Genomic DNA, 19,959 nt, shown 5'->3' with positions numbered 1-19,959 from the left:
GTGGGAGGTAAGGCTGAAACTCCAAAATCAAGTTTGACTCAGGTATGCCTCCCACCACAGGAGGGCGCCATAACACAGCCTCTCTGAGTCCTCAGACAGCATTCATACAGTCTAATAGTTAGGCACTTTAAACAGGTACCGTACAGACCAGCATTCACATACCAGAACTAACAAAGCACCAGTGGTTTTCGAACCCCAAACAAAGGTATTAGAAGTGTTTCTTCCTCGTTGGTGCATACTCCAGTTCCCATGGCTCTCTTAGCAGCACTGTTAGAAGGAGGCATGCTCAGTTATGACCTCACCATGTGGACATGGTTCAAAATGACCCTGAAGCTCAGAGGCAGGTGGCTCCTCCCTTTTTCAGACACCTCCCAGGGCTCTAATTAGCCGGTTGGTGACCGATGTCCAGCCTCCTCTGAGCGGATGCTCTTCGGCGGCCGCCGGAGGCCATGACTACATTTCCCAGAGTTCCCGGCGTCTGGAAGAAGGATCCTCTGGCGACAGCCTCCTTGGGAGTCTGAGGGGTCTGGAGGGGGGAGAGGGTAGAGGTTTAACCACAGAGCTAGAGCAGTACATCTGCTCTGTATTCTCCCCCTACAACAATAATCACCACTGACAGCCAGATATCAGTTAGACAGTATTTAACACCACCCCCCCCCCCCATCCCACAATCCCCTGTCCCAAATACCAGGCTTACGAAATAACACACATTCTTCAGCACAGGATCAGTTTCATCTACACAAGGACTAAACTTTGGCAGAAATCCCTTATTAGAAGACGCAGACTGTGTGTGGACCCAGGTCTAGGGTTATAGACCAACTGGGCCAATGTTTGAAGAGCTGGGAGGAGATTTAAGGAAGAGAGAAGGGGCTCGTGGACAACTCTGATCTGGGCCTCGCGACGATGTACACACGGCCATTAATAAGCCCCCCCCCCTCCCGCCCCAGGTCTAGGGAGAGTGAGAGGTATTCTCAGAGGCGTGGCAACGTCATAGGAGCTATGTTGGGATGACACACCAGGGCTGGTAATTGCCTTTTAATGATCTCAAGATAAATGAACCCCTGCAGAACAGGGAAATGGCTACGTTTTCATTTCTGGGTTGTTAATGGGACTGGGGGAAAAGACGTGAGAACACAATCGCTGAGCCGGCATGAGGATATTCTGCTGGGATGATGAACTGATGAACGCTTTTGGTTGTCATCAGTTTTGCTTGTGGCATTTTGAGGCTGTCCAAAACCCAAAAGATGATCCATCACAATGCCGGCTTTAATCAGTACAGCCCATTTACCGACTGAATCCTAATTGGACGAGTAGTTTGTTTGTGTGAACATGCATGTGTGTGTGTTTGTGTATCTCACCAGTGGTTCGGTCAGGGACATGCTAACAGCCTTCCTGGTCTCCAGGGGAGAGTGAGGATGTCCTGCTGCCGGCCCGTACGCCCTCCTCTGCTCTGGGCTGGCAGGAGAGGGCGCCGACCCTCCGCACTCTGGAGCTCCCGGCACAGCGTAGTGCCCGGCACCCACCATGAAGTGGGCGGGGGAGACCACGGCCGGCACGCTGAAGCTGGGGCTGGCGTGGCCGTCAGCGGCCGTGGCCTGGAGGCCGCCGGCCATGACGGGGTAGTGTGGGAGGGCGGAGGGCACCAGGAGGTAGGCCATGGTGGGCACACTGCCAGGGGGCAGGGCCAGGCTGCTGGGGGTCTGGCCAGAGGACAACAGGAAGTTGAGACCTGGAGGATGACAGAGCAGTAGGATTAACCAGACAGCTGTACAACATGTCCGGTTAGGGTCACACTTCTATCATCCATATTATGTATTGAAGTATACAATACTATTATCCATACTAGTATAGATATGACCATACTAGTATATACTACTGTACTATTAACCTTTGAGGGTTAACGGCTACTCTGGTAGTCTACATAGAGGGTTAGGATGATAGTCGTGTATTCTAGTGTGGTCACATCTATACTAGTGCACTAAGCAAGAGTCCTGCCAGGTAAACTGAACATTTGTATTTTTCTTGCATCCAAAGCGATGTCCAGTGTTTGAACCTGCGGTGTCCTGATCAAATGCTCTCCCCCTGGGTTGACCGGGCAGGGTGGACGTACCTGCAGAGTGGGGGACGTAGAGGTAGTGTGAGGGCTGGCCCACCTCCCCGTCTCTGGCCCAGGAGGACGTGTCTCTGGGCTCAGCGGGCTGTCTGGGTGGGGGTCTGGGGCTGGTCAGCGGTGAGCCTCCAGCCTCCTGGCTCCACCTCGCCTCTCTCCTCTGTGAAACAGGGTTCAGAACGCAGGGTAGCCCGCCGTCAGGAAAGACAGCATGGAAAGAAGAAGGCGGCTCGGATGGAGGGAGAGTTAAATCAAATAAACACTCTTCCAACCAGCCAATTCCAGCCTTGCCCCCCCACAGCACTGAGGCTCCCGTGTGGAATTGCCTTGCAGCAATCTGATCCAAAGTCATTTCTAAACACAGCCTTCTCAATTCAAGGTCTAATACTCCCAGTTTGGTTTCAACCCTGACTTCACACTTTATTTTACAGTATTCTGAACTTTAGAACCAACTTCACCTTCAATAGTACTCCCATTTTATTTTCAATAAATGTTAGAGAGGGATGGTTTTGGCTTTTGGAATGAAACATATCCTATACATCATCAAAATTGATATTGCCATCTAGTTTAATTACAACTGACATTTCTTCTACTTAAGCATGCAGCACTTCATAATTTAATTTAATGGTCTGCTTTCGGGAACCATTAACAGGATTTACCCAAACGTCGAGACAAAATTAAACTGAAGGATAGATGGCTCCCGTGGTAAATTCTATCATAACACTGCCCTTTGGTACAAAAACAACATTTCCTATAAATCAATACATCTCGGTTTCATAATCTGATCCATAACATCCCTCCAGTCTTGCGGAACAGCAACTGAACATATTTATCACAAAACATAAATGGATTCGTCCTCCGAGTTACGACTTTCACCTTCACATATACTGAACTGCTAAAACTCAGTAATGAAAATTAAACACACACACACACACTCCTCAGAAGTTGGAGCCCAGTGCAGCCCAAGTTCCTTCATAGGATCGTTTCCCCTCAGTCTAATTTGGAGCGGATGTTTGCTGGTGCAAAGTCAGCTGTGTTCCTGGCAGAGGACACAGGCCGTCTCCAGCACGCGTGACTCACTGCTGGTGACTAACAACCACGCTGGGAAGCGTCGCTCTGAAGGAGCTCCTGACCGGCGACGCACACAATGCCCGGTCACCGTGGAAACCGTCGCTCCACCCCGTCCCCTTGACAGCTTGTGTTGTGGTCCGGTCACCATGGCTGCTCCACACACGAGGCCTGGCTCACACACCGACACACACACAGCTGAAGAGGCTGAACACCTGGCCCCCTCATGCAAACTCACCTCCTCACTATCCTCAGCCCGGCTTGACTCGACCTTGTCTTTCTTCGCCGACCCCTCCCCCTCCTCCTCCTCCCTCTGCCTCTTCCCCAGGAGGCTCTCCGGTGACCTCTGACCCTCGGGGATCCTGGGGCGGGCGTCCTGCGGGGCGGGCCCCCCGTACAGCATGACCACGGAGGGCTGGGAGAGGCTGGTCAGGTAGGCCAGGCGGTGGTGCGGGGGGAGGGAGGCGGCGGGGGGCGGCGGGCCGAAGGGGCCCTCCGTGTGGAGGGATACGGCTAGGGGGGCCAGGGGGGGGGAGTGGAGCTGCGGGCTGGGGGTCCTCAGTCCTGGGGTGGTCTGAGGGCTGAGAGAGAGGGGACAGAGAGACATCAGAGATCTTACTCTCTCTCGCAAGGGGAGGATGTTCACATCATATTCTATATACAGTGTATGTTCATCAAGACCAGACGTCTGTAGTAAAATATTCCCTCCCTGCAATTTGGAAGCGGCCTCCCTCCCTCTCTCAACTCCCCCTACCCTCTATCCCTCCTTCCACCCCCCCCCCCCCCCCCCTCTTCTCAAACCCCTCAGCACATTTGGCCTTCAGACTCCTGTGGCTTGGCCACCAGAGTGGCCCGCTACTGCAGACACTGCAGAACCCAGCCGTCTATAGTAGCAACACCATAAACCATCAGCCTTGGAAAATCCTCTCTTCAACTCACACAGAACGCCTCGCCTAAAGGCTGGCACCGGAGCCAACACACACAACTCTGAAGAGAAAATGTAAAGTTAGATGCTAAGAAATGAGCCTCTCTGGATTCAATGACTGGGGAAGTTGGTCAAGTGATTTTCAATTTGTGTGGGTTTCAGAGAGCCTCAGGGAGCCTATTAAAAGCCTTGTCTGGAGCCTGGGGGGCTGGACCTCTGGACGCATCACTTCCTGTTTCTAATGTTCTGCTGTGTTGACTCAAAGACAAGCATCATTAAAACTCTAGATCCTATAGAATATCAGGCTCATTTTATGGAACACATTAGCTATGGCTTCTAGTTTCTATATCCCAAGCTACAGTAAAGAACAGACTGCTGTGTTTCAACAATATGTGTGTAAACATCCCTGACTACCAATGTTGTACCCTCAAGTATGCTTGCAGTTCCTAGAAATGCATACGACTATCAGCATTTGTATCGCTTTATCAGTATTTTGTATGTATTTTTGATAACGCCGCCTCTGTAAAAGATCCATTTCCTCCCAGTCACCAACAATGTGCTCGACAAAGAATACTCCATTGTACTCTACTTCATTGTGTCCAGACGGGAGTTCTGACTGTCAGTGTGTGCATGGGGGCTCACTCACTCCGCGGCGTTTCCAAACTGCAGGCGGCACACAGCGCCGCTGCTCGCCGTCTTTCTGGAATAATCCACAGGCTGGGACGGGAGGCCTGGCAGGGTCAGAGGGTGAGGACAGATAGTCTGACACTGAACCGTACTGAGGCGGGAGTGAGGGGACTGCGTGTGCTCACCGGGGGCCTCCCTGCGCGGGCTGCTGGGGGCGGAGTTGACGCGGCGCCGGGCGGCCGAGGAGGCGGTGGAGGAGGCGTGGCGCGTCATCCCGGGCTGCCGGACGCCCTGCGGCGGCCGCGTGTCTGCGTGAGACGCCGGCAGAGTAACGCCCGCCGCGGCCTCAGAGTCACCTGGGAGGGGTCAGAGGTCAGAGCCGGTACACACGGGAGGGGGGAGGTGCTCATGCTCCGTTCTGCATACAGAGCTTAGTGGACCAACTCAATGGAGCCGATGCCTGCAGTGTACAGTGGGGATAGGTAGATACAGCTCAGTGGTTAGAGCATTTGACGGCACATCAAGAGGTCCCAACCCGGGGCCTCTTGGTCTGCAGTTCAAATGCTCTGACCACTGAGCTGTACCCATCCCTGCCATACACCCAGCTGACGGTGGTCTGGGCTCGGAGACGAGCGATCATCTCACCATCGCTGGTCTGGAAGTGGGTGGGTCCGATCCACCTGAAGGCCGGCTTCCTCCCTCTCTCCTCTCTCACGTGCACCTTCTTGATCAGGTCCAGGCTGGTCAGCACGTTGGCAATGTCATACAAGCGCCGCACCTTGGCTGAGGGCGGCACAGTTCGCCAGTCACACATCTTCAAGTCGCAAGGTTATTGTCATATGAATGTGAGTTATTGGCTATGAAACACTGGATTTTCTTGGGTTCCACCAACAGTGCAAACACAGTCTCTTACTCTTGTACTTGCTGTGGCTGGCTGTGTCCTGGCTCTCCTCGATCAGGATCTTGGCCGCCACGTCCAGGGTGACAGTCTGCGTGCTGGACACCAGGAAGAGCATGACGAACTTCTGACTCATGATGCGAAGGGATTTGTCCTTCCTCTTGCTGGCGGTAGCTACACACACACACACAACTCATATTACAATTCCATTTTAAGTCTTTTTAATCTCAGTCGTAGATATAACGTGCAACTGAAACTTTAGGCCGGCTATTTGGTTTCCGCCTTTTTCCATGTTTTTCAAGAGTAGGCTCAAGCCCCCAGTCCTTGTGTTCTGGGTTGTTTCAGGACATACAGGTGTGGTTGGTCAAACAGGCTCTCCTTCAGAGGCCAGATCACATCCTGATTGTGAAGCCTCTCCCAGAGTGAGGGTGCAGAGGGACGGTTAGCCCCAGCAGCTGGGAAACCACCCATTGTTCTGACAGGAACAGGCAGACCTAGCTAGCTCTTAGCTGGGGCTAACCCTGTAAGACCCTGTGTCACAGGGATGAGTAGAGCTCAGAGGTAGAGTATTAGACTGCAGATACAGGGTCGCAGATCCTTCAAATCCCCCTCGCCGTACAATGCTTTGGATGAAATGGTCTGCTAAATGAATACATGACTATTACAGCAACTATTAAAGGGGAAGAGTAGCTCTGGACTCAAGCTAACGACTGGCAAACTGCTACCTCAGGCCCAGCCACGGTCTATAAAGGCTTCGTAATGTAATCACCTCCCCAGAAGAGGCTCTTGGCTCTCTCTGGTGTGAGGCTGACCCATTCTCCCCTGACAGAAACAAAAACGATTGTCAATTACACTTAACCGCGCCGTTCATCGACGCGGGGCAAGGCGCAGGGGAGTCTAGTTTTAGCCGTCATCGTTTTAATTACTCCACGCAGCAAGGCCGGCAGGAGCTAATGGCCCAGACCATTAGAACCCAGTGTTCATTCAACAACTTGTAGTCCAGGAACGCTTTCCGTCAGCCTTTAAGCCCAAGTAAATGAGAGCATTCCTTGTAGTCATAGCGATGCCAGAAAATGGACCCCTCTCTCTCCTGGTCGTTTTTTCCATTACTGGGGTTATTTGCGCTGAGGTGTGGCTATCGACATTGGGCCCCTGGTCAACGTACAGATCAATAACAGGTTTCCTAACTTGGTGAAAGGGAGATGGGGGAGGGGGGGGTGCTTGGGGACTAATGTACATATTAACTAACTATCTGCAAACAAACACTGATGTTCAACTGTTAATAACTACACTGGAGCTAAGTGATGTATTAGCCCGGGAATACAGACACACACACGTCAACTAGAGTGAGATCAACATAAATCCCATCCCCAAAGACATCGAGGCGCGACGTACGCAGACATTCTCATCGACCAAACAAAGCCTCTTGCAGTCCCGTCACCTTCCCCCCCACTCCTCCTCCCCTCCCCCTCTCACCGTAGCCACAGTCGGCGTTGCCCCCGTCCTCGGGGGACAGTGTGGCGGCGCTGGTCTCCCTGCCCTCCCTGGGGTGCTCCATGTGGAGGTGGTATCTCTGCTTCCGGCCCAGCGCCTGCAGCTCGGCCAGGGTGGAGGCCAGGCGCTGGCGGCCGTTCCACACGTACCAGTTCTTGGCCATGCGGCCCACGATCAGCAGCGACTCCAACACGTTGACGATGTCGTAGATGCGCCGGCGCTCCACGCCTGTCGAAACAAGGGACAGGCCGGGGCGACACATGAGGTCACATTCACCTTCAGTTACTGCTGGCCCCTGGGGGGAATTCCAACCGGCAACCTCTTAATATACAGCCAACCGCTCTACTACTGAGCTACATCCATCCCCGGGGAATTTCTTTAGATCAAGAAAAGATAGCAGCCATAAGAAACCATCTCTACAAATTCAGATACCAATAAAACCTAACACAGCTCATTACCTATTATAGCACCTACACTAGGAGTTTGTCATTGATATTGTTGTTTCCCCCCCTGTGCAGTTCCTCCAGTTAAAGAAGTGACAGTGGGGAAAGTGAGAGTCACGGAGCCAGGAAAAGCTGCCCCTGCCCTCTTACCCAGGCTGGTGGCCACCTCGTCCAGGGAGATGTTGATTTCCTCGGATGACGCTGGGTAGTCGGGGTAGAGGGCCAGGAACTTCTGGCACAGCAGCCCCAGGCTCTTCTGCTTGCGGCTGGGCTTCCTCTCCCCGTCCTCCTCCACCTCGTCCTCCACCACCTCAAACTGAGCACACGGGGAGGAGCCCGGACAAGCGTGGTGAGACATCGACACACGACTACTGCACGAGAGAGGAATTCACAATGCTCTAACAGTGCATCTCATAGATTTGAGGGATTATTCGCTTTCAGAAGCAGGGGCACAAGTTTGTCTAACCCATAATATAGTATATGTCATATAACCATACATAATCCATCCATAACATATGGTATGCAAGGATAGATAACCATACATAACATCTGTTTTGTAGCTATATGACCAGCTATCTCCAAAACCATCCCAAGCTCTCCCTCAAGGGGTGAACTCTGTCAGTATTAGGGTCCAGTGATGAGTCTGTGGCTACCTGACATGGCTCCTCTGCATCCCCCTCCATCTCCTCCACCTGTGGCTCGGCCATCTTGTCCCTCTCATTCTCTATGGGCCTGAATAGCGTCTTCTTCATCTCCCGGTCCCGGATGTCCGGGCTAGCGGCGCTGATTAGCATCTTGAGGTTAGCCGTGGGTGTCCAGGGCTCCGGGGCGGGGTGGGCCCGGTCAGGGTGCTTTATGGGGGTGATGTGGACCAGGTCTGGGATAGGAGCCCTCCTGCCATAAAGCAACATGGCTGCCGCAGGCTCACTCTTCAGTGGAGTGCCTCGTCTCCTCTCCACACATATGTTCTCCTTAGAATAGATGGGAATCGTGCATTTCCAAATTATTTAGGGGTAAATGTGCATTGAGGTAGGACTTACAAACGTGGTATTAACTCTAGAAAGCATTAATTAACTTTGTAGACAGTTTTTACTTATTATCAGACTATGTCAGTGTATTCTGTTACAAATTTGTGTATATACAGTATATACAATGTATTTACCTTGTGCTCATGTTCACCTCCTGTTCCATCCAGGTCGACTTTGATATGCTTTGGACTTATGAGGTCTTTCAAACTTAGACATTCAACTTCCATCTGCAAAGAAAGTCACAGAAGCTATAACTATCGCATGAATACTGCACTCTCTATTATCCTACAAGCATGATATAATGTAATTACATTTTGTTGAATAGTTGGCCAGACCATTTACAAAGTCATAAGATCAGTCAGTGGACTGACGATTTTGGCGCAAATAACTTTTGCCCACCTAGCAAGTTGGTTAGCGTGCTAGCCACTTTACACACATACCAGCTAATCTGGCAATACTGTGTCTTTGTGATATTGCAAGTTGTCTACACTACTGAAAAAATGCTGTGATTAGCCACAAACCTAGAGGTATCTTTACTTGAAACATCTTAACTTGTCATATAGCTAGCGCTGTATGAGGATGCAATTTCTACCTATGTTCATTTCTGGTCAAATTCAGAGCCTTTGAAAACTGTATATGGCCAGCAGCAACTCAGTTTACCTGCTGTCTTGAAATAATTTGTTACTCAGTAATGGCTATTGCAGATCTACAGCTCAAAAACCTAAGAACATTTTAATATGTGACTACTCACCCTCACTGATATACAGTTCGATGTTAAAATACCCAAATGTATGTCCAACCTTAGAGCCTCTATTGTCGTTTCGTGCAGTTATTTCGTTAAATCAACATAGCTAGCCAACTAGCTAATTTCCCTCTCTAAATTAAGCGGGCAGTCCTCAAATATCCCTCTGTAACAGACACTCCAATCCTGCCGCTAGTGCTGGAATTGCATACTGATCAGGAACACAGGGACTGCATGCAAGATCACCCGCTAAAGCTTGTTTTCTGGCGCTCTCGGGGACCACACTGACTCCAGCCAATCAGCATCTACGCATTTTGCTGCGTTATTATTTCATCCAATGGTCACGGGGAAACAGACACGCCCACAGAGTCGTGTTGGCGGGGCTCTCGGCGCGGTCGGTCTCCTGCCTGCCTCTGTTTAAGAGCTTGGTAAAAGCTGTCAACTGTCCGGGAAATGTTAGAACGCCGTAATGAGCACCTTAGAAAGCCACCACATCAATGTCGCTAATCACACAGGCTTTGTTGGCGTTGTGAGCAGGAGTCAAGACCCTCTGTGGTTCTATCTAATTAGCTTGTGTGGCTCTAGTAACAGATGGAGCAAGAGGAGTGGCGCTTATACTACCTGATACACCCCGCGAAAACGGGAAATTCAAGTCAAATCCCGCCCTAGACTTTTACCCTGGTCTCAGAGTGCTGGCCCACACTGATACATAATAGTAGGCTACCGAATATCAATGCCGCCAAATATTGAACAGATTAATATGCAAACAGTTTCGATGATCAATAGTGTTGAAAATAACAGATGGCAAGGGCAACAGTGGCATTCCTTGTAGAAACCAATATACTGTATAATATTTTCAAATAGTGTTTAACAGGTTTCTCCAAATCAGTCCCAAAGTCAGTCAATTCCATTCCATTGACCTCTCATATCTGAACTGCTGTTCTCCATATTTGCCCCTCAGTTTTTTCCATTATAATCAGAAACAGATGAACACACAAGGAATTTGGTTCCAGTCATTGGTGTCTCAAGCAATACAGACAATAAACATATTAATGACAAACAATAGACAATATACACGCAATATACAGATTATGTAGAAGACATAGTATACATACTGTAAAGTGAACGTGTATGTTATAGTACAAATGTGTGTGTGTGTGTGTGTGACAGTTCATGGGCTGTGAGAAAAAGATTCCTTAACCACAATACTAAATGCATTGTGCAGCAGTAATGAGATGCGAACATCAGTTTGCATACTGATGAGGCTCTGATCCAATAGGGACGGCCTGACCAAACATCTCTGCGGTACCAGATACCCTCTCCATGTCATTATCAATTAGAGTCTACAATGGTGGAGACATTAATAATGTTGTCGTGGTATTGTTTCTGAGCACAGCACCAGAAGTTTGTTTGTGTAGTTTAGTCAGTAGTTTGTGTGTGAATATTTGTTCCCAACATCAAGACCACTTAGTGCAGGTGGGTGTTGTGTCCTGACGATAACTCAAACAAGAATAACATGGACGTAGTTAAACTGACAGCAGGCCACCAGTGTCCCCTTTTGTGACTTTCAGGTCACACTGTGTGGTTTTTTGGTTTCCTTAGCAACGCAGGCGGTGCAACCATCCATGAGGGCCTCAATGGAGGCCTATCTTTAACCTATGTCTAGCCTACTGTACTTCAGTTTTGAGACTGAGACAGATATGTGAGGCACTGTGTCGCATTCACATACTGCACACAAATGTTGGCTGATACGGCTTATCTCATGGACTTGATGTAGTAGGTCATATTTTTCTCATATAGCTCTTTGACTGTCATTCATAAATGTTTACATTCACTAGAGCAACTCAGAGAAGCATCCTGGCATGGGGAGGGAAGACAAATCAAATCCCATTAGAGCCATTCACGATAAACAATCTCGTATTGAACCCCTCTCTCCACATTAACTTAGTCAGCCAACTTCGCTAAAAGCCCAGTGGCCTTACTAGATCAGTCCTAATTGAAAGAGACAACATTTCTCAAGTCTCAGCATTAGCGAGATGGTAGAAGTAAGTTGAGTCACTGTACACTCTGTTTAGCTTTCTGATATGAATTCAAAGTAGGTCTGCTGAGAAATAATAACATAAAATCATTTCTAATCATCTTTATTTTTGGCTACACATTTTAAGAACCATAAATCACTGTAAGCTGGAAAAAAAGTGTAAATCCTTGTCTTGGAAACAAACACGATGATCTGTTTCTATGAGGCAGACCTTGGGTTTATCCAGTGGGAGTTAGCCAGCTAAGACTTTGCCTTGAGCATGGCCTCTGAATCACTCAGTCAGAGTGAACTGGCGGGCTGTCTATTGTCTCGAGAGTTGAGGGAGAGCCAGCTTAAACACACCCCAGCTTGACAGGACCTTGTTGTTCCCAGGGACAAGTTGAGACTTGCCCCTGTGGCCCTCTGCAGACACCACACAGGTTGACAGGGACTCAGCTGGGTGGTTTTGTTTGGGTCTAACCTGAACAGCGGATTGGTTTTTCACATTGTTCGCGGGTCAAGCCATAGGGTGGCAACAGGGTGTGGAGGCATGTAGAGACTAGGTTATGTAGGTTATAGGTCAATACAGTTATGTAGCAGTGAGGGGAAGATAACCCAAAACTGGCCAAGTGCAGAGTACCTCACAGACCCCATGGAGACCAAAAGATCAGCTCCTATCATCAGATGTGAGGCAGGTGTTGTCCTCAACAACGATTGACACAGCGTGTACAGTGTGTTGAATAGAGAGTAGTTGGGAGGTTACACTGCTGATTAGTGAGTGTGCATCTTATGGACTCATGGGACAAACAGGAAAGGACCTGTTTTTCTCACAGCTGAATCTGGGAATCAACCTGGATGAGCTATCCAGATCCCGAGTGTTCACGAGTAATGTCAATTTGTTCAATTTCCCACCTAACAGGAATAACCATCTGTGAACAAAATCTTTAATAGAAACCGGTGTATGTAGACATCCTCCTTGGCAGCTCTGTCGGTGTTGTTTGGACACTAAAGGCAACCCTCAGGTGTAGATGTGGCCAGTCTCTAGACAGACAGATGGTGCGCAGACTGCAGTCACAGAGTAAAGGAGGGAGGGGAGAGCCGGGTAGAAGAGGGGGGAGTCTTTAATCACAGGCCCTGACGCTGGGATCATTTCCCAGTTGATATTAGCATGCTTACATAACACACCTGGCTCCCTCATCCCCCATGCGTCATATCAGAGCTTGCTGCTAACAGGCTCCCACCACAAATAATCCCAATGATTTAATCATTGAAGAGAGAGGGAAGATGCAAGCTATATTTCACAGTGCTTGCCATTCAGAGATAAGGGAGGTGTTCTTTGTTTGAAGGCAGCTGTTTTGGGACATGGAGTCGTCAGGTGCAGGAGTGTCCGTGGGGCGTTTATGATGCCTTTGATCAGTGTTTCAGACGACGTATTCCCAGTGCCCGGCTCCTCCATTGATAAACGGCACGCTTAATTGTTTGACTCCCTGCCCTTCTCTCTGTCTCTTCCTCTCACCACCTATCTCTCTCTCTCACTCACTCACCCTCACTCTCTCTAGGGCTCTTTGACCAGAGGAAAGATCAATAACTCCTAGGGATTTTGATGGTGTTTTGATATCCCCTCATCTAGATTACATCACCAGGAACATCTATCTCTTCCATACCTCTCTCTTTCTATAGCTCAGTCTCACTTTCTCTCTCTCTCTTACGCTCTTGCTAGCTCTCTCTCTTTCTTTCTCGCTCTACCCCTCCTTCTGTTTCTTTCAAAACAAACAGCCAATAAATTATGGATATGTAATGGGCAGCTCTATCTAATTTGGCTCAGGGCTTTAAAAGATAGAAAAAGTGAGTGTCTGGTTCTAGCAGTACACCCCCCCCCCCCCCCCAATTGCATTTATGATAAAATAGTATTGATCGGGACCTTGCAGCATGGACTTCCTCTACCGGCTAATTTGATGAAATCTCCCAAATGAGTTCAATCCACCAGCCTTCACCCTTGGAATAGGCCATCAACATCTTTGTGAATGGGAGTGTTCAGTCTGAACAAACATTGACTTATGTTTGGTCCTTAATGGGGAGAGGGCTATTTGCAGATATGGAGCCCATGGGGTCATGCAGTTATTCTATGATGTAAATACCCTGGTTTGTGTGATGAAGGGAGTACAGTCTGGGGTAGAGAATGAGGTCGTTCTCCTGAAGGTGGAGCGTCTCGTCCAGCAGAGTGGCAAAGCTGAGCGCACGCTGCTCTGTCTCATATCCTCACATCCAAATAACTTGCTTCTATTTCTCGCTAACGGAGCATTCTTTCATTGGGTTTCATGGAGAAAATAGAAGAGGAATAGAAAGGAAAAGTGTCGAGAAAGTGGAAAGTGCACAGGAAGGCAAGAACAAAAGGAACGTTTATGAGTTGACAGAGAAAAGGAAGATGTCTTCCATGATGACTATGTTTCAGGACTGCCATTCAGCATTGTAGTTGGAACCTCGATGAAACAGGCTGTGTTTTTAGTGGCTGAGCCTAAATAATTTCATCTCTTTCACAGCCAATATGAACAGTCATTACCAACACAACACTGACTTGGCTGTGACCACAAGCAGTGGCCATTTCAGATAATGCCCTGGCAGCTTCTCGGATGACACAATGTTGGTCATTTTGTGTGTTTACTATAATGTGTCCTGTTTTCCTGTCAACACAGTCTTCTCTTTAAGTAGGTTGTTGTTTTCACTAATGCATTATGTTTACACAGGTATACCAAGGATTGGATGCATTTTGTGGTTTTGTCAAGTGCATGCTGAATCAAAAACAAGAAGGAAACATCGCGTTCAATTTGCTACTGGGTCCATGTAGTGCCTTTGTTGTTTAAGGTATGTGATGTATTAGTGTTACAGTAATGGCCGTCTGAAGTTGAACTGCTTGCCTCTGAGCTGAAGCTGCACGGAATGTTTTTCCGGTAAAAATGGTTCTTAAGACCAGGCCTCCATTTCACGACTGATTTACCCACCGCCAGAGTTTCTGTACTGAATTTCAAACACCTAGAGCCCCCACTGCATCTGTTGTTACCTCAACAGATGCAGCTGGGCTTATATGTCCTCATGCTCTCCCCCCCCCTCCCCTCTCTGTCTTTCTCTCCCTGTCACTCATTCTCTCTCTTTCTCTCTGTCTCTTCCTGTCTCTCTTTCTGTCTCGCTCTTGGCATGGCTGCTTGTCTCCATCTGTCGCTCTCACTCTGTCTCTATTTCTTTTTCTGTGCCTGCCTCTCTCATATATGGCCGTCGTTCTGAATCCCTGTCTCTCTCTGTCTTTCTCTCTCTCTCTCTGTCTTTCTCCTTGCCGGTCTCACTGTCTCATGCGCATCTCTCTCTCCCCCCCCCCCCCCCCTCTCTCTCTCTCTCTCTCTGAGGAGTCTGCTGGGAGGGTCTGTGTTTGAGAGATGTGTTTGTTACAGATGATGCAGCATCAGACAAGTACTCAAACTCACATGACAAGTATGCAGGCAAAACTCACGATCCTTCACCCATGGCAAATGACCATAGCTCTACCTCACATCATCCAATAGATGTGTGTTTGTGTGTGTGTGTTTGCATGCAAATGAGTGTCCTGCTGTTCAGTCACAGGTCTGTATGATGAGAAGGTTAATTAAAAAACTGTGACCTCACTTTTGATGTGTTGAATTGGAAATCGGTTGTGTCAGATGAATGACTCAGACCCACCAAGTTAACAGCTGGAGTGGTAGATGTTTCCATCTCCTGTTTCATGCTGAGGGTGTGTGCATGTGCAGGCTGGCATGTGTGTATTTGTAGGTAGTGTGTGTTGTGCATGTGTGTGTGTGTCTGTGTGTGCGTTTGTGTGTGTGTTTGTGTGTGTGTGTGTGTGTGTGTATATAAATTTGTTTGCAGTCTAGGTTCAAAATAAACTTGTTTCGAGACATGGGGAATTGGGGTCTTGAATGCAAACAGAAAAAAGTAGAAAGAAAATTAAATGAAGCACATAGAGTTTCACTGGCAGCCTTTTGGTTTTACTCAAACACTATTAATCACAAATCATAAATGTACTGTTGAGATTTAACTTCCTGGATCACATCAAGGAGGTTGTGTTTAAACCTGGTGTGTTGCTACACCTGTCCACCATCTTTGTACTAAGATAATTCTCTAAAAACATAATATTCTGTCATGAAACTCTGTCTCCATACAGAGACAGCATGAGCCATACAATCATGTATCATCTTCAACAGCATAACATCTACAACACGGTTTTCAGAATGATGCTTGGTACGGGGGGGGTGTGAAAGGTGGATGACATGACAGCGCTGCAGTTAAACGTGTTGTCTATGTTGACCACTAGGTGGCTCTCTCTTCCTCCGTCTGCATGAACACCATGCGCATGAAACTGAGGGCATGGCTTGTGGCGCAGTGCTTCGTGGTCAGGGTGGTGGTGACATGAGAGGGAAGACGTGACTCCTAAGATCTGAGTCTGAGCGCTGGACACCCCACACTGGGAAAGAAGTGTGACATTCCCTTTTGGAATCGATGATGTCGGAGGAGTTGATCTTGCCATGTTGATCTTGGTCGATGCACATTTACATGTTGAAAAGCCCTCGGGTGGTGTGCTAGATATCTATCCTTAAAGTTGGTCAGTGTTTTGCACAGAGAACATGACCTAATCATCTCCAGCCCTCTCCAATTATTTCCCTCCCCAAAATTCGCTCTCTTTTTTGGGGGAAACACAGCAGTCCGATACCGCCCTGGGAAATATTTTAAAGGTCGTCAACTAAACCCCCACAGATAAACTTTCCCTGTGTCTTTTTTTAGACTTTTCCAGCAGAGCAGAGACAATGCCAACGCTGCATGTCGGGCTGCTGTCTCATCAGCTCTCCTCCATGGATGCTGGTACTACCAGACTTCCCTTCCCCAAACATGAGTCAGCTCTATCCTCCATGACGGGTAGACCCCCCCCCCCCCCTTCCCAAACATGAGTCAGCTCTATCCTCCATCACCATCCTCCATCACCATTAGTGGCACAGTGCAAACTTGACAGCCTGTGTAGGAAATAACGACAAACACAGCTCGTGAAGAGCTTGGCGGTGAGCATAGCTCGGGTCTCTCTCTCTCTGTTCTCCTGTCGCAGCTGGAATCCTAAGGTGAGAGAGATGAGGGTTGCGAGGGAAGATGTGAGGTGAAGGTGTTGCGAGGGGAAGTGAAGCCCTTCCTGGCTGTGCTGATCTGGAGCTGAGGGAAGATGAGAGGGAAATGGAAACAGCAGCACTTTGAATCCCAAAGAGAGGGGAAATAGATGGGAAGATTGGAAGGGTTTGGCTTGCAATGAAATCCAAGAGCGATAAACTACGATCAGAGTAGAGAGACCTTAAACTAAAGGAACTAGTGGTGTATCTATCTTTCTCCTAGATTTATCGTTCTCTCTCTTTCTCTCTACGTCTCTCCCACACAAAACACACACCTCTTAGACTATCACTGCACGCAAAGAGCTAAGATGACGTCCGCCACAACTTGTTAACCTCCTCTCGTTGCATTCCCACACGGCCTCCTTGAGGGAAGGAGAAACAGGCCCGGCAAGAGCAACCCGAAACCTCCCTAACACCCTCCTCTCATTTACATGGCAACAGTGCATTCAGATCCCCAATCTCTGGGTACTCTGCATTCTGTACCTGCAGCTGGACAGGCATGACACTGTCTGCAACACTGTGATTAATCTACAGCGAGGGGAGGGCAGATAAAGAGAGAGAGGATAGAGAGCAAGGGGAATAGAGACCATTAAAAGATAATGCTGAGAGGAGAGGAGGGCTGGGTGCTGTGATTAGGAGCTATCACAAAGATTAGTCCTCCTTACTCCCCAACCGGTTGAACACAATAGTAACCTCACTGACTCACGCTGGGAGAAGAGAACACATTGATACTCTGCTCAGGTCTGGGCTCGTCAAATTTCCAACTTTGTGCAACCTCGTTTTTTTGGCGCAAAGAAAACTCACACTTATAATGACTTTCTATTTGCACTATTTGTATGCTTTTTTTTATGAAAGTGTCTGCTAAATTATTCAAATGAAAATTATTTGATGAATTGATCTCATAAGATCCACAGTCATAGTCATTACCTTAATCTTGTCCCCTGTAAATAGCCTATGCAAAGTATGATAAATAGTAAGCTGTAGGCTAGTGTACTAGCATGTTATTCTTATGGGCCCTATGATGGACATACTGTAACCTCCCCTGATAGCCATGGACAGAAAAAAAAAGACCAAGGTCACCAGCTATTCTGAGCCAGCCAGGCCCCAGAGGGGGCCACTCTCCTGGGGCAGGGGAGATGGGCGGAGAGCCCACCACCTGGAGGTTGTTCCACAGCATCGACCCAAGCGTCTTGGTTAGGTCAAGCAGAAGCTGAGCTGTGGGTCTCTCTGTGATATCAGTTCAGCCTCCACCCATAGTCTCTCCCTTGGGTGGTCTCTTCTAACGCACACATCTACCTCATTCTATGCACACACACAGTTCACAGTTTGAGTCTCTTCATATCAGCGCAAGGCAATTTAGCCCAGAAGATATATGAGAAGCAGGTGATTCACATTGTGTCTGTTGAACCTCCTGACTAATGTACAGTGCTATAAAAGGGTCTGCAATGAATTTGTTATTAAGGCCCAATGACTAATGGACGCTTGTGCCCTAGTTGTTCTCACAGCACAAACTGTTAATATGGCGAGCTGTGTGTGTGTTCGTATACATGTATGTGAGTAAGTGTGTGTGTGTGTGTGTGGGAAGGTCTGGTAGACTGATGTCTTCTTGATGCCCCAGCGTTAGGCTGCCAAACGAGGGGGCGGTGGACTGCTGCATGCTGTCTCTCCAGCGAGCAAGGCCCACACACAGTATTAAATAGCAATACAACCGACTAGGTGCCACCCCCCTCTCTCGCACACACACACATACACACACAGACGTCTACACACTGAAACTTGCTCACACGCACACAAAGTTTCATGTTACAAGGCGGATGTGATATAATACTGAATTATGATGACATTTAAATGTCAGAAGGAATCGACTTTCTTCCACTGAAGAGAAGCCAGAGAGAAGTGGCAGGACCTGTGACTCAGGAAGCAGATTCACACTGATGCCCAAAGTCATTGTAACACAACGCAAAGTCTACAAAATACTTTTTAATATGTAGATTTGGATGCTTTACTAATTTGGACCAAAAAAACTGGAAGCTACTCTTTAATGGAACCTTGTTGGATTTACGAACCATGAAGTTATCGTGATTAAATAATTTACATTTAGACAGTACAGAAGAGGACCAAGTTGAAAGTTCACAAGATTTCAGTTTCAAGGAACAATTTGTGTTCACTAGCTACATCGCTTCAGCTATCAGACACGGTGAACAAAAAGAATACCGTAGAGCAACAATGACTCAATCTCAATGACTTAACTGCAGTGCAATGTAAAGAGCCATCTTGAATGCTTTGCCAGGTTAGAGTTCTGTTGAGGTAGATATCAATGGGAGTCACCTGGTTGACTATAGTATGATGATGTACGATAACCCACGCTCCAAGAACGAGATACTCTGGACCTGAGGGGCCATAACCGCTCTGCTGACGTATCTGTCTTGGTGTTGTTTATGAACCTTGAGCAATGTGAAACAGACTCTTCACAATGAAACCATGTATTTTTTTGTGAAAATTCTAATTTATGTCATGCATGTTGAAGTGATTGATTTTCAAATACTAAGTCCAGATGACATGAAGCCACATATGAGATTATCAAAGCATTGCTAGATGACATCAGGCTAAGATATAGAAACATTATTCAACATACAGCATTACAGTATTTTTCTGTGTTGAATATGAAAGGCGTACATGGATGATCTATCTCTCATCCTCATCACCTCCTCCTTCGCCCAGAAGAGCCTTTTCAAAAAGGAAGGAGAGCTTCGAATATTTAAGAGAACTCAGGAGTGGGAAATTGGACCCACGATTCCAGTGCAGATACGGAAAGTGGTAGTGATTACCTCAGAACCTGCTAGCGGCCCAGAACCGGTGAGGAAGGTGGACAGTCTGCTGGAGAAACCAACGGGAGATATTGAGTTGAACTAAATCGATGCGCTACCGCCGAGGAGATCCGACAGAGTGTCTGGAGCCCCAGAAGGAGGATCATTAGTACACCAGAAGACCGATGAATGATCTCAGGCGAGTCAGGAAGTAAAGGGACGTGGGGGAGGTGCCACAGGTGACCATGTCTGGACGGGCTGTCTCAGTCTTCGGCACTAGGGTGGCATCGTGGGCACCTACAGTGCAGACCATGGGTGCTCTTGCAGACAGGGTGCTTTCAGTTCTGAGAAAAAGCTTATTCTGAGTCAAATAAAGTTTTGTGTTATTGGCTTCTACTGCTATAGCAAGAGAGAACGACGAAGTTAACAATAACATGTATCAACTGGCTGACACAAGTTGATAGTCCCTCAGGTTGTTGTGAAAATAAAATAAAAGCTTGAACTGGGCTGTGGAATAAGGTTTCGATCTGACAGGAAACCCAATCCAATTTCGGGTTGTTTATCTGCCCTTCATTAAAAGGGGTTGTGTTGCAGTGTATGAATGTGACCTTCAGTGTGGGTTG

The 19,959-nt window shown here is 48.0% G+C and overlaps 1 protein-coding gene across 1 annotated transcript; it reads right to left on the bottom strand.

Annotated features, from left to right (window-relative positions):
- Positions 1 to 379: 379 nt before the first annotated feature.
- e2f7 (E2F transcription factor 7) lies at positions 380 to 8,820 on the bottom strand. The gene is made up of 12 exons (XM_067254826.1): positions 8,728 to 8,820; positions 8,219 to 8,536; positions 7,716 to 7,881; positions 7,105 to 7,350; positions 5,644 to 5,802; positions 5,376 to 5,513; positions 4,916 to 5,086; positions 4,750 to 4,834; positions 3,450 to 3,759; positions 2,111 to 2,270; positions 1,359 to 1,729; positions 380 to 526 (listed from the first exon to the last, which is right to left on the bottom strand). Exons 1-12 carry the CDS (start codon positions 8,818 to 8,820, stop codon positions 380 to 382), a joined length of 2,364 nt encoding a protein of 787 aa, XP_067110927.1.
- Between the last annotated feature and the right edge of the window lie 11,139 nt (positions 8,821 to 19,959).

The sequence above is a fragment of the Osmerus mordax genome, chromosome 17 (genome assembly GCF_038355195.1).
Source record: "Osmerus mordax isolate fOsmMor3 chromosome 17, fOsmMor3.pri, whole genome shotgun sequence".
Classification (NCBI taxonomy): domain Eukaryota; kingdom Metazoa; phylum Chordata; class Actinopteri; order Osmeriformes; family Osmeridae; genus Osmerus; species Osmerus mordax.
The sequence above is the reverse complement of the archived record's forward strand: the minus strand, read 5'-3'. Positions and strand labels throughout refer to the sequence as shown.